This window comes from Vicugna pacos, chromosome 6 (genome assembly GCF_048564905.1).
Source record: "Vicugna pacos chromosome 6, VicPac4, whole genome shotgun sequence".
NCBI lineage: Eukaryota > Metazoa > Chordata > Mammalia > Artiodactyla > Camelidae > Vicugna > Vicugna pacos.
The window spans coordinates 53,288,458-53,302,415 of record NC_132992.1 but is presented as its reverse complement, the minus strand read 5'-3'; the positions used below and the strand labels follow the sequence as shown (position 1 = coordinate 53,302,415).

Sequence of the window (13,958 nt, the reverse complement as noted above, 5' to 3'; positions counted from 1 at the left end):
GTGAAAAATACCTCTCCAAGCAAATTCTTGTTAATAAAAATCTTTTACTGACATAAATAGAATTGTAAATGCTGTCTCTCCCTAAAAGAAGCCCATGCCAGTTTGTGGTGCTGTGCTAGTTATTGTCTTTCAAATTTTTCTGTTACACTGAAAAACCAATTCCCCCTAGAGATAATTAGAAATCATTTCCGATTTACCATTTCTGGACAAAGAAATGACCACACATGTCAAGTTACCCAAACCATATGAAATTTAGGTAGAAGAAAACTCAGATGAATGCATTACTATTGGGAACACCATGCCTTAACTCCATAAATAGCAATTCCTTTTCTCTGAAAATCTGGTTTATACTTTTCCGTTTAAAAAAAAAGAGTGCACACACACACACACACACACACACACATTTCCCCCAAGGGTAAGTCTAAAGCCTGAAAAGCTAATTAATTTTAATGTTATAAGTTCAGAAATGAAAATGGAGCTGGGTTGGCAGTAATAAATTGAAACCCACCTATACCCTTGCTCTGAGCTCTCAAGTAGAATCCTATTCTGCACACACACGCTCCGTTGAACATGCACAGAATAGCATTTTCATAGGATGAGGGTGTGTTCAACACAGAGGAGCATGCTAACAGACTCAAGCCAGAAAAATATCCCACGAACGTGCTCTGGCCACGAAAACAAAATGATGTTTTCAATGAGAAGGAATTTCCTCGATGGTTTTCGACACAGAGTGCTGCCATCATGCCACCTATATTTCCTAAATTATTACTATCACACTGAGTTCTAAGAAAGCCCTAACTGGTAAAACATCTCTCTGACCAGATCACCCTACTGCATACAACCAACTACTCTTTCATAAATGAGAAAGGAGCAATTTTAGTAATTTAGAGAAACTACTCCTAAATTGCTCTAAAGTCTAAAACCAGATCAAGTAATTGATACATTCTCACTGTGGTATAATAGTGATCTTTGTGCCAGACCTAACTATCTGAAAATAAAGACATTTTTTGCCACTAATGCACCTCACCACTGCCCATGGTCTGTTTACTGTTAGAGACCCAGAGGTGGTCAGGGATATCCCTAGAGTCTGATCTTAATTCAGAGACAAAGGTAAGGCTCTTTCCCAAGTACTTGTTCAGCCCTATCTTCCTCTCCTATTTAAAAAGCAAGTCTTAAGCATGTTGGTATAGAAAAAGCACCTCGTCCATTTAGAAATGGAAAATATATATATATATATATATATATTAAAAGAGAAAAGGGAAAATATGGAACAGCAAAGAATTGGTCAAAATCATCATTTCTTACATAGAAACCTTGTAAGAGGCCATTGGACAAGTAGTAACATCCAAGGGGGCTGAAGAGGGTAGCGTGTTCATCGCCTCTTGGTCATCAGTGGACCTCTAAGGTTTCTAAATTCAACTCCGAAACTATATAATTAAAAGGAAACCTTCCAATACTTTCTCTACTACTAAAAACTGGGAGGAAATGAAAACAATTGTCTGAGATATTTGAAGTGTCCTCTGGTCTTGGTCTCTGACCTGCTGAGAATTCCCTCCCAGTCTCAAATCACACTGGTTTGGTCATGTCTGTGGCACCTGTGGGGTGGATGAGGCTTTGTGAAAAAAGCATTCGTAAGGCAGGTCTTGGGGAACCGCGCACGGGCAGGTAGCAGATTTCTGATCTCTAGTTTGCATTGATCTTACATTTAGACACAGATTCAGAAGAACAGACACTCCCTTTTCCAGTGCCTTCGGAAAGATTGCCGCTCCGTAGAATGAGTCCTTTCTCCTCCACCCTTAATCTACAACCCAGCTTCCCGGGGAGATCCTACTTTGATTTCCGATCCTCACCCCACCAGCTGAGCTTGCATTCCTCTTTACAGTCTCTCAATGCACCGGGTGAGCTGAGCTCGTCTGACCTTTCCTCTTGATCTCTGTGCCTTGAAGGCATCTCTGAAATACCTGTTTTGTTCTTGCCATTCATGTGCGTGGAGAGGCCAATGAGCTGTCTCTGTGTATGTGGCCTGCTTCTGGGATGAGGAGCATTTGGATGATGGAGCTTTGTGGCATTCTTGTTTGTCATGTGAGGACCAACCTCTATGGTTGGTGTATATGATGGTGTTGGAAAGTGTTGAGTGAAGTCGTTCTATTTGCACGAGCTGGTACCACCATGGGAAACCTGCTCTGTCATCACATGCATCGGCATAGCACGCACCAGTGCCGGCTGAGTGGAGGCTGTGGCCTTAGTTTGGAGATTTGCAACCCTGCTGTATCCAGGAAACCAGCTGTGTATGGGAGACTGGATCAGTGCATCCAGCCTGGAGTGGTCTGATTAAACATAGACTCAAGAGATCTTTATTGAAAAAATAAAAGTGTAAAACTTGCCAACAGCAGAATGCATCATGCGTAGCAGGCAAACCGGAGAGTAGAAAGTGAAAGTATTTTCTGCAAAAGCCTCTGCTCCCTGGTCCAACAGTCGGTCTCACGGCTGATTTTTTTCTAAGCAAAGAGGGGACCCACCACAGCTGAATCAGAAACCCTCAACTAGCTTAAGGCCCAAAGATGGGAGTCCCTGAAAAGTCTGGCCTCCTCAAAGTTACCCACAGCCAAGAGAGCCGTGGCAGGGCTTCAGGCTCATACCAGGGAAGCTAGACTAGTGTTTCCATGCGGTGAACTCGGTCTAGCCAATAGAATCTTAAAACATCTAACACGCAGACCTTTGTGATCTCTTCAGGACTATATTGTAATCAGGGATACACACGATGCACATTTCACATTTCCAAAGGTTTATTTTCTTTTTTATTTTATTCTTTTTGCTCATCCCACATCCTGGAATGAAGAAGGCCACAGCATGACAGTGCAAAAAGGATGCAGGGACTTCAAGCTCTCTTGAAAATGACATTTTTCTTTGTGCTTTTATGTTTCTTATTGTTTTTCTGTGCACTACTGGCTTTTAAACATGCTTTGTTATGGAATTCTTTGCACTTGTGTCTAATGTACTGAAATATTGTTATAGTCTTTGTAACGTATATTGTCTCAAGAATTAAATGAAATGTGGGTTTGGGGATATTTGATGGCTGTACTTGACGCCATTGTTCTAGCTGTCTTGTTGAATCTTAAATGTACGATGGTGTGTTTAAAGTAGCGTAAAAAGATTTCAAAAACTTGTTTTGAAAAAGACTTGCACAAGGCATGATTCATTTAAAAATTTTTAAAGCCCTATTCAAATTCTACAAATTGATTTCCAAAGCTAGCTATGAGATTCGGTTTTGAAACTCAATGTGTTCCGTACTCACTAAGCTCCAAGCTGTGAGTAGGAATTGAAGTGATGGTTGATAGAAACTAAATATCGGCCATGAGTTGGAGAAAATTATTCTTTTGAATATGAAGTCATCCCAGAGAAATATAATGTAACCAAAAGTGAGGTCATAATCTTTACATTTTGTTTTTAATTCAATCAGTAGTCCTTTCTAAGTTGCTTTCTTAATTCTTCTGAAATTCTTTTAATTCAGTGTAATATCCTTCATTTAGCACATAAGGGCTTTAGAGTGTTGAAAAAAATTAAATGATTCTTTCTAGAGGATACCCTAGTGCTCATCAAAAATGTTTCCTAGATCAGTCACTGATACCACTTGAAATTGTAGTTCACACACCTTTGAACATCTTAAGACTAGACTGTTTCATCCATCTGATGAAACTTCTCACAGGTTAGGTAGAGCATTCCCAAATGTTAAGGAAGGGGGAAGATGGTTGTGAGAGTTCCACAGGTGATTCCAACATATCCCTGAGGCCACTCCTCACCCACTGCCCCCCACCTTCTTTGGTGAAAAGGACTGATGTAGTAAAGCACTCTAAGACGGAGACTAGGTCATTTTTGTTTTTACTACGTTTAATTCATGTCATTATTAATAATTATCAGATGTATGTATTAACATACGGATTACATTACACATTTAGTTACATAATTATCATTTGACTTGGGCCCAAGTCACAACAAATGCCTTTTGGCATAATTAGAGTTAGAAGTACACAGCATAGTGATGCAGAATGGAGTGTTACCAAGATCCAGTGATTTCTCCATTTCAGTTGGAAGCCTTCTTAATATGGAAACTTTAGTGGAAAAGATTGAACTTGGAAGATGATAAAAATTTAAGCTGTACAGTTTAGAAACAATTGGAGAAGAATTTATTAAGTGGGGGGAAAAGATGTACCATTCATTTTGAAAGAGCGGAGAAGCAATTTTTACCCAACCAAGTAAACTAACATAAAAAGGGCTTTGGTTTTTCATGAATCAGGCCTCTGGTGACTCTGTTCAGCTGGTGCTTTTTACATGTATACAAATTATTTTTATCAACCTGGTTGTTTCATAGCTTTGATGTGTAGTATCTCTTTATAGGATGCAATTTTGAGACACACTCTGCACCTTCCTCTCAATTAGGCAAGTATACCTATTGTAATTGTTCTCTTTTACTGATGTGACCGATATGCTCCATTCCCTTCACAAAATAAACGGCAGCAGCTTATTCTATGTCAATAAAATTGTCTAATTGTCATTCAAATCCCATTATAGCCATTTCTCACGTACTTACAAAGGTGGAAAAGATACGCGGATTTTGAAATTTTATGCCTCAAAGATTACCTTTCCCCTCAGTTTTCTTGTACATCAATGCAAAGCACTCTTTATAAGCAGAGCACTTGTGGGCAAAGGCATTAGTCAGACCAAAGGTTGTAGTGTTTGCAGGTTTAAACTGAACTCTTTTTTGATATTGTTTTATCAAAAGAGACATGTTTTCTTATCAATGTCAATTTTGCTTCCTATTTCTCTCTCCCATGCCTCACTTGGAATGACAACAGTTGACATTAAAAAGCTGTTGGCAGGTATGGAATAACCTTATTCTGTTACAAATAGCAAAGACACAGTGCATGTGAGGTGGTTCACAGGTTTGAGAAATCAGCAGTTTCGTCTCTCTGAGCGCTTTCTTGGCAGGCGGCTTTCAGAACTCGGGCATAGCTCTGTGTACCAAGACATCACTCTCTCTGCACCTGATGTCCAACATGTTTCACGTGTTTGTTTTAGGAGTAACACGCAAACTGCATTCTTAAGTGTGAAGGAAGCAACCTGTCTCACATCCAAGTCACAATCACTCAAGAAAAGTAGTTTCTGTTGCTGATAGCTTTCAAGCTTTCAAGCTTTCAAGCTTTCAAGCTTTCACTAACACTGAGGCCATTTTCAAAACGACTAGATCTGAGCACTTCTGCCGAAGGACGATTTCCTTGTTTCACTCAGTGTGTTTTATCCCTCCTCCATCTAGGACTCTAGATCCTAGCCTCCCCGTCTCAGGGTTACACAGGCATCTTAGCGTATCCCTCCCCCTTATGTCTCTGGTGTACTGTTCTGCCAGTCACTGGGTGAAGGGACTTGCACCTTCCAAACCGATGCCACTTCACTCCCGGATCACCTGGTTGGGAGTGCAGTCTGAGCCAGGTAACCCCTGCTGAATCGGTTGTGTGTCCTCCGTCTGCTTCTGGGCTCAGAGAGCACCAGCTCCCAGGACGAGCGCCCTGTCTGCTCACTCACGGCCCTTTCTGGCCCCGGACGCCTCCTTCCTGCATGGCAGCATGCAAACGGGACAAGATGCTCCTCACCTGCCCAGGAGTGAGTGATGGGGTTGAGCCCATCGGGTCCCTCTTAGTAACCGCCCTCCCTTCTGTTGTTCCCAGTGGCCTGGTTTGCTTTCGACCCCGGCTCTGCACACTCTGACATCATCTTCTCCAATGACAACCTGACTGTGACCTGCAGTAGCTATGATGACCGGGTGGTGCTGGGGAAGACCGGCTTCTCCAAGGGCGTCCACTACTGGGAGCTCACTGTGGATCGCTATGACAACCACCCTGACCCTGCCTTCGGTGTGGCTCGCATGGACGTGATGAAGGATGTGATGTTAGGAAAGGACGACAAAGCTTGGGCAATGTATGTGGACAATAACCGGAGCTGGTTCATGCACAACAACTCGCACACCAACAGGTACCCTGCAGCCCTCAAACCGAGCCTTCTTCACGTTGGCTTCTGGTCTAGAATGACAGCCCAACTTCAAAGACCTGTGAAATAGACAACATTGAGGAAGTAAGGCAGGCGATCTTTATTAAGTAGAAGTTCTACTGATCTGAGCCGAGTCCACCCTGGTGTTTTATTTTTTTACATAATGAGAGAGACATGAGTACTTTCCTAGGCCCCCTTCTTGCTGTATTCCATCCAGGGCTGGAAAATAAGAATCCCTGTGCATATGTACCATAGAAACATTCCAGGATTCTAAAACCCAGACTTACAACTTACCAGAAAAGCACTTTTGGACAAGGTACTTCGTTTTTCTGAACCTCGGTTTCCAAATCCACCAAATTAGAAAAGTCATATTTTGCCATGCAGAAATGTTCCCATGATCAAATGAAACATGCAAAAATGCCTCCCATCAGAGTCACCTGAAAATAGAAGCCATTGTTCTTATGATGATGATTATCAATGCCACTGCTCAGAATAGTAGCCATTCATTAAACTAAATTTTGTGAATGCCAATTGGGAGAGTTTTATGCTTGAAGAACTCTCTTATTATAGTGTGGTTTCAGAGCACCCAGTTTTCTGGGAAAAGAACACAGTAATCACCTTAGGTTTGCCTTTACCACCAAAATATAGGCAGTTATAATTTAACCCATACTATGTTTTCTCTAGATTTCTGTTTTCATTTGGTTTGTGTTTTCTTCCTCATCCGTATTTTTCACAAATTTCCTAGGTAGAGAAGTATCTTTTATGGGCCTTGGTCTACCTTACTGTCAAAGATTTCCCCAGGATACATTTTCATTGGTATCTCTTGGGGTCGGGGGTCAGAAATACAATTGTATTCAGTCTGATCACAAGGAAAGTGAGTCGGGCAGTGGTGGGCAGTGGACATTTTCTGTGTCCTCATCATTGCTCCTTTTCGAGCCAGCAGGACTCCCAGGGCCTCCCCTTCCTTTTCCCTCGAACAGTTTCTTTACGCCTGCATTCAGGTGTATGTTATTAACCATCACTTGAAGTGCACACACATGCCATTTCAGCCTGATAGCAAATGCGACTAGATGTAGATAAACCATCATCTTCAGTGATTCACATTTGGGGGACGCCTCTGTGACTACATTCCCGATTCCATCACCCATGTACCATACATTTCCTTTTCAGCTTCTCTATTTTGGCGTAAAGGAATGAATAAGCTGGGCGGGTATAGCTCAAGTTGTAGAGCACATGCTTAGCATGCACAAGGTCCTGGGTTCAATCCCCAGTACTCCCTCTAAAAACAAATAAATAAACCTAATAACCTCCCCCCCCGGCCAAAAAAAAAAACCCTAGAAAAAAAAGAAAAAGAAAAAGGAATGAACAATCTAATAGCACAGCTGCCACACTATGCAGAGAAACACCTTCTTAAGTCAGAACACGTCTGCTTGCGTATAAGCCGCATGTCACCAGTGCCGTCGTCGTTGAAGCTGGGAGTCCCCAAGATGCAGTTGATACCCCTGTGCTTTAAGGCCCGTGTGCACTCTGTATTCTACACGCTGGGCTTGCGGGCGAGTGGCGAAGACAACACTACCATTTCTGCGCTCTGCTGAGATGAGGATGAAGTTCAGTATTGCTAGATCTCAAAGAGGAGGAAAAAGACAAATCTGATCATCCAGGCTTAATGGCTTTTGTGAAACTATCAGTTGAAGAATAAGACACAATTTATAGTCAAATGACAATCACTCCAACTGGTACAGTGTAATTAATTATTTCACCTTACAGAGAGGAGACCCCTCTCCTTCAGTGTTGCCATTTTACAGAGCGCCTCCAACTTCTCAACATGCCCAGAATTACCATCTTTCTGAAATGAGTTTTTCTATTTAATGGATAACATCAGGCCCCAAGTCCAGTTTTTCACATCCGTGTTTTAGGTTCAGATTCAATTCTTCTTTGCTTTGACTTTCCAATTAAATCACATTGGATTTAGTGATGTTTCATGCACACTGTCTGTGCCAAGTGTGCAAGCCAGCTCTGGGCAGAGCTTCGATAGCCCAAAGGCTGCTGGCTGCTCTCAGGCTTCGGCGTTTTGCCTGCCTAGTACTGTGGCTGAGCAGCAGAGCCCCTGTGTGGAGGCACTCACCCTCGGCGGCAGCAGAGCAGCACAGCTGAACCTCACAGGGGAGCAAAAATTCTTAACTGCTTTTACATACAAAGCCCAGATACATACATAGCACATAAACAGATACACAGTGTATCTGTGCTATTAAAATGTATGTGAGGAGGGGGGGTTGGGGGGGAAACATTTTAAAAGGCTCCTGGGGTGGGGGTGGGGAACAGTACCTTTAAACAGGTTGAGAAATACAGGTTTAACCATACGAAACGGGAAGCTGCTAGAATGACCACAGGCAAGTGAAACCCAACTGTTTTCTTTTCCCACAGAACTGAGGGAGGGATCACAAAGGGGGCCACGATCGGGGTCCTCCTCGACTTAAACAGAAAAACCTTGACATTTTTTATCAACGATGAACAGCAAGGCCCCATAGCATTTGAGAACGTGGAGGGGCTGTTCTTCCCGGCGGTCAGCCTGAACAGGAATGTGCAGGTGAGCTGTGGGCTCCCAGGGCTGCCGCGGGCGGGCGGTGAGCTGGGCCCCTGACCCGGAAGGCCCAGATCAAGGGAGGTGGGGGGTGGGGGGATGGACAGAGACAAGTGAGAGGACTCGAAACCAGCATAAGCACTCCGTTACACTTGGACACAGTCTAGTGAACAGCACGTGGGAAACTCCTAGTTCTTTGCCTGGCTTGCCGATGATCGTCCCTCTAAGCCCTAGATTCACCTCCGGTAGGAATGAAACTCTTGAACCAGCTGGCATGACAACAAATGGACAGACTGACGCAAAGCCCGTGAGCACCTGAGCAGTTCAGGTGTGAGGCTGCAGCGTGAGCTCCACGCTCAGAAATGTGGGGCATCTTCTCTGCACTCTTGTTGGCTGTTAGGTGCTCCTGGGACAGAAAACATTATCGCTGCCTGAGAGTTAGTTACTTATGATTTACTGCAAATAAAAACAACAGGTCCTCCTCATTTGTTCATTCAACAAATATCTCTGGAGTGCCTTTAACACATCAGGCACTATTGTAAGTATTTGAAGTATTGTTGTTTCTCAGTGAAAATGAAAAAAATCTTGCCCTCTTAGAGCTCTCTTTCTAGTTACAGGAGGCAGGCAGTAAATAATATGCACAGTTGCTACATTGGTTATATGGTACGTTTGAAGGTGATACGCAGTGGAAAGAAGACCGAGAGGAGGGGAAGGGACGAGAGCGCCGGGCTCGGGAGGGCAGCACAGCCTGAGCAGGGTGCTCTGGGTGCTCAGTGTAGGTGGGCCTTCCTGCAGTCACAGGTGAGCTGAGCCTTCAAGGGGGTGAGGGAGTGAGCTGTGTGGGGCTTTCCGGGCAGAGGGAGCAGCCAGGGCGGTTTCTAAGGCATGAGGCAAGGAAGGGCCAGGAAGCTGTGGCTGGGGGAGACAGGGGAGCGGTGGGAGAGAAGAGCAGGGAGCGCCCCGCCAGCCACTGCTAGGATCGGAGCTTTCACTCCCGTCTTGAGCTGGAACGCTCGTTATCAGCTGTGCACCTCATTCAGCAGATGGCTGTCTGATGATAGAGAGGGCTTGAGGATCAAAACACTGCTGGTGATCTGTGCCCTATTCAGAACCACCATCTTGAGAGCTATTAAAAAAAAAATCCATTGTTGCTTATCCGTATGTGCAGTAAAAGTGATTGCAACCCAGTGACCTCTGCCCTTCTCTCTTCCTGCAACTAGATGGGTTTTTATGGGAGGCTGAAATCTAATCTGTCAGAGTTCAGCCTCTACACTGGAAAAAAGAAAACCATCCATTTCCCTAGCAGTGTGTCTCAGAAAACCCTCATGCAGAATCTTCCACATTTTCAGCTATTTCCCTTCCCGAGAATATTGTACTTGATGCTCTTCAGGGGTTTCCAGGATGTTCTGAGTATCTTTAGGTCTTGGGCTGCGGAAGACAGGGACAAGATGGAGAGAGATGACAGCACTGCAGGAAATGCTTCTAGCCTGGCCCAGGCAGCTACCCACTGGGGCATGAGGTTAGACAGAAATCAGTGAAGTAGCATCAGGGCCCATGTTTCCTCGTACCTGACAATCACCTGTGCCATCCCAAACTGAAAGGTTTATCCTAACTGGAATGACCAGTGGATAAATAACAGGGGAAGGGTTCTCCACTCATCTGTTCTCCATCCATGGATCTGGCAGTGATCACTGTGATGTGGCCAACAGGCTTTGCTCCCTGCAAATCAGTACCCATGTCTTCAGTCATAAGGAACACAATCTCCCAAGAATCCTTAGAAGAGGCAGGTGGATGAGAACCATATTATTTGGGATGTGGGAGCCCAGCATGGTGGCCAGGTTCTTAGCACAGGCTGAATTCTCTTTAGCGTCTACTAGAAGAGATGTTACAGAAAACTCAGTAGGATCCCCTTTTAAGTTGGGGACATACCCACTGTGTCTGGGGAGGGGGCGTGGGGGGCATGGGGGCTCCTGCAGTGCCTGCAGGACTCACAGTCTCTTCCCCCAGGTCACGCTTCACACCGGGCTCCCAGTCCCAGACTTCTACTCCAGCAGAGCATCGATAGCCTAAGGATGGGCTGTGGAGGCGCCAGCTGTCTGTTCTGACCTCCACCTGGGAGCGACGGCAAGGCATTCAGCCAGAGCCAGAGCAGGAGAGGGAGGAGGAGGAGGAGAGAAACGCTGGTCCTCGCTGCCCACAGCCCCCTGTCCCTCCGGCCTCTCCACAGCTGTGCCGCCTGCTTTCTCTTCCATGTTCAGTAATTCTAACCAACAATGGACCTAGACAGCCCACCACGTCACTTCGTTTCCACGCCCAGAGTTTGCTTTTATTTACATTAATTTTTTATGTAGGTGAGTTCCATTTCGTTTCTTTTCTGATCATGTCACTGGTGACTACTGAGCTGGCACTGCCGAGAGGAAATTCTCCTGATAACTTTTTTCCTGAACTTTCTGTCAGAGAGGTAGGTGGTAGGGAAGAATGAACTGGATTTGGAGCCGGCAGTCTAGAATGTCCTTGAATGTTTTTGCCCCATGACCTCTCCTGCAGTGTTAGCTCTGCGTAGCTAATCTTTGGGAGGTGGGTAGAGGGAATGCAGCACTGAAAAGTTTTACTCTCTGTTGAAGCACAAAAATCTCAGCTACACAAAGGCTCACAGTGGGGTAGGATCATAAGACAGCCAGGTCCTTAGGACAGGCCAGAAACCCCAGTCACTGAATGAAACTGGGACATCTCCAAACATAGGCAGGCCAGGGGACTTCATGATTTGGTTCATTTATTTAATCCAAGTTTTTAGTTGAGAACCTTTTATGGACCAGGCACTGTTTTGACACCGGAGACACAGTGACGAATACATAGGTGTGGCCTCTGCCCTCCTGGAGCTTATACGGTCCTAGGAGAACAAACCAAAAATAAAATAATTACAAGTTCCACGTACTAGAAAGGAAATAAACAAGGGCCAACGAGGCTCATTGGCAAGATCTTTCAGATCCCCTAGAACGAGGCTAAGACTCCATACATTCTGGCTGTAGCACCAGAAACATACCAACTCAATGCCTTTTCAGCCGTGCTATTTTAATTGTGGTACCTCCTGCCATTCATCACAGAGCCTTTCTTTGGTAGAAATGATGTCAGCATTCTTGTTTGTTAATGCTGCAATGGTACTAAGCCTTAAAAAATGAATGTGAAAAAAAAAATAGTGACCAGACGGAGGAGGACCCATTCTCTGTCCTGGGGGATCTTAAGTTGCAGTGCACAGCATTCACATTCTCAGGATTAACACACTTGTCTCCATGTAGACTCACTATCTGTGCCTGTCACAAATGAAAAGTCCATCCACTCTGCTGCCATTCACAGACTGACTTTCTGGAACAGTTCAAATAATGTTTAGAAGGAAATGAAACTGTAGGTCATCGCTATGACTGATAGCAGAAGAATCAGCTTATTCCATGTAGAGGTAGACTTGTATAAGCTGCCCTTCAGAGCCTTTAGTTTGACACAAGTTTTAGAAAATGTAGGACCTGGAAAGAGGTTCTGATTAGTTGTCTAAATATTTGCCAGAGAGCCAAGAAATTCACCAGGAAAAAAACAAGTATAACAAGGGAAGAGGTAGGATGGGGTGGGAAAGCTAACCATTTAAAGTGTTGGCAGAAGTGATCTATGTAAATAGCTCATCATTTACTTTTGAGCTTACTTGATTTGGATAATCTCTATGAGCCGTGGTGTTTTGCTAGTTCAGTGTTCCTAATTTATTGAATGGGTGCTATCCTGTTTGTGTCCACCTTGATCTTTCTTGGCTACAGAAACACTCTGTTGCAGGCCAACACTCATTTGATATTTGATTTACTCTCCAGTGAGACTCAGTCGCTGGGCCGCTGTAGACCCATAGTTACTCTTGTTCTTTATTAAATTCATCCTGCTAATTAGATTTCTAGTGATCGGTAACACGTAGTTTACACAGAACTGCAATTATAGATGCATACAGCTACTGTGCGAGAAAACATGGATATTCCTGGTGTGCCAATAAATGACTTCTATGAGAGAGCATCCCATGTCTCTTTAGAATTGTGTAGTCTGGGCCTATTTGGGGTGACAATTTGTTTTTGTCAGAGCAATACTTCTTCAGCAAAGTGTCATTGGACACCCCCCCCACCAAGAGCTCAGGAAAGCACCTGCACTTCACCCCATCTCCTCCAGAGCCTGGCACTGCTTCCTGGTGGTACTCACATCCTGGGTCTTAACTTAGTGTGAAATGTCAGTAGTTAGATGCTGTTGGGGATCTGCCTCCAAATACTGGGTATTTAATTTAAGAAACCTGCTCCTAAAAAAGCCACAAGCTTGTACCTCAAGAGAGTGTCACTAACTTTTTCTAACCTGGTTCCTTCATCGCTTCTTGGAGTGGCTAAGCATACGATTGTTTTTAAATAATTACAACGTCACTGATCGCCCTTACATTATTATTAGCCTTTTAAAATGAGCCACTTTTGTTTTTTATTGAAAGGAAAACACCACCTAAAAGCATATTGAAACCATGAGTTAAATCCATTTCCCAGGCCATCATTCATCAAGGTCGTTTTAAGACTTGCTTGTCCTCCAAGAAGCACGTTGCCTAAACTGTAAGATGTTGGTGGGAGTCATTGTCCAGGAACTTGGAATCAGCTGTGTCTGGTTCCAGCTGAGCTGATTAAGACGAGATTGGCGCCCCCCCCCCACCTTTCAATTGCGCATGCGCGAGTGTCCGCCCCGGGGACCTTTGGGAGGTGCGGAGCCTGTCATGGGTTACACCTGCGCAGACTGCCGATTACCAGCACCTTCTTTCAGTCATCTTTCCCCCGTCCCCCGCGCCCTCCACGCTTCAGACTGCCCTGCCCGTAAATACCCCAGCCTTGGGTAGGGATGGGCAGATTTGAGATTTGTTCTTGTCTCCTCACCTTGCTGCAAATTTCGCGTCTCAGCGTTTTGACTCGCTGGTGTTGGTAAAAAGCCCATGGTTGGGTAGCAGTAGGATCCAGGTGAGAATGTCGGGGTGGGCCCTGAGGTTGTCCATCCGGGTCTCTGTGCGCTTCTCCAACCCCACCCCACCCCACCCCCGCCCTTCTTTGTTCTTCTTCCTCTTTGGGGACCATCTCCCTCCAGGTTTTCTTCTCTTCTGTCGTTACCTAATGGAAACTTCAGCCGTTTTTCACTCTTCCTGCGGTGCGGAGGTTAATAGAACTTCTGCTCCCCCGTATTTCCTCACGGGAGTGATTAAGTGATCTGCAAGAAATCGCCCTTTTTTCTGGAAATGAGATCTTTTTTTTCTGCCTCTAATGTGTGCGTTCATCGTTTGCCCATCTGTTAT

At 44.6% G+C, this 13,958-nt stretch overlaps 1 protein-coding gene across 6 annotated transcripts in view; it reads left to right on the top strand.

The window, feature by feature from the left end:
• The window catches only part of TRIM9 (tripartite motif containing 9), a 104,618-nt gene extending 91,954 nt beyond the window's left edge, over window positions 1-12,664 (top strand). For 2 of the 6 annotated variants that reach the window (XM_072963044.1, XM_006199782.4), the window contains exons 8-10: window positions 5,721-6,024; window positions 8,464-8,626; window positions 10,628-12,664. In XM_072963044.1, coding sequence (XP_072819145.1) covers window positions 5,721-6,024; window positions 8,464-8,626; window positions 10,628-10,690 — 530 coding nt within the window. In that variant the 3' untranslated portion in view covers window positions 10,691-12,664. Of the gene's footprint in view, window positions 1-1,709; window positions 1,899-4,395; window positions 4,438-4,853; window positions 4,878-5,720; window positions 6,025-8,463; window positions 8,627-10,627 lie in introns of all 6 variants that reach the window. The other 4 variants (XM_072963049.1, XM_072963046.1, XM_072963048.1 and 1 more) reach the window with 4 other exon arrangements.
• Window positions 12,665-13,958: the final 1,294 nt, after the last annotated feature.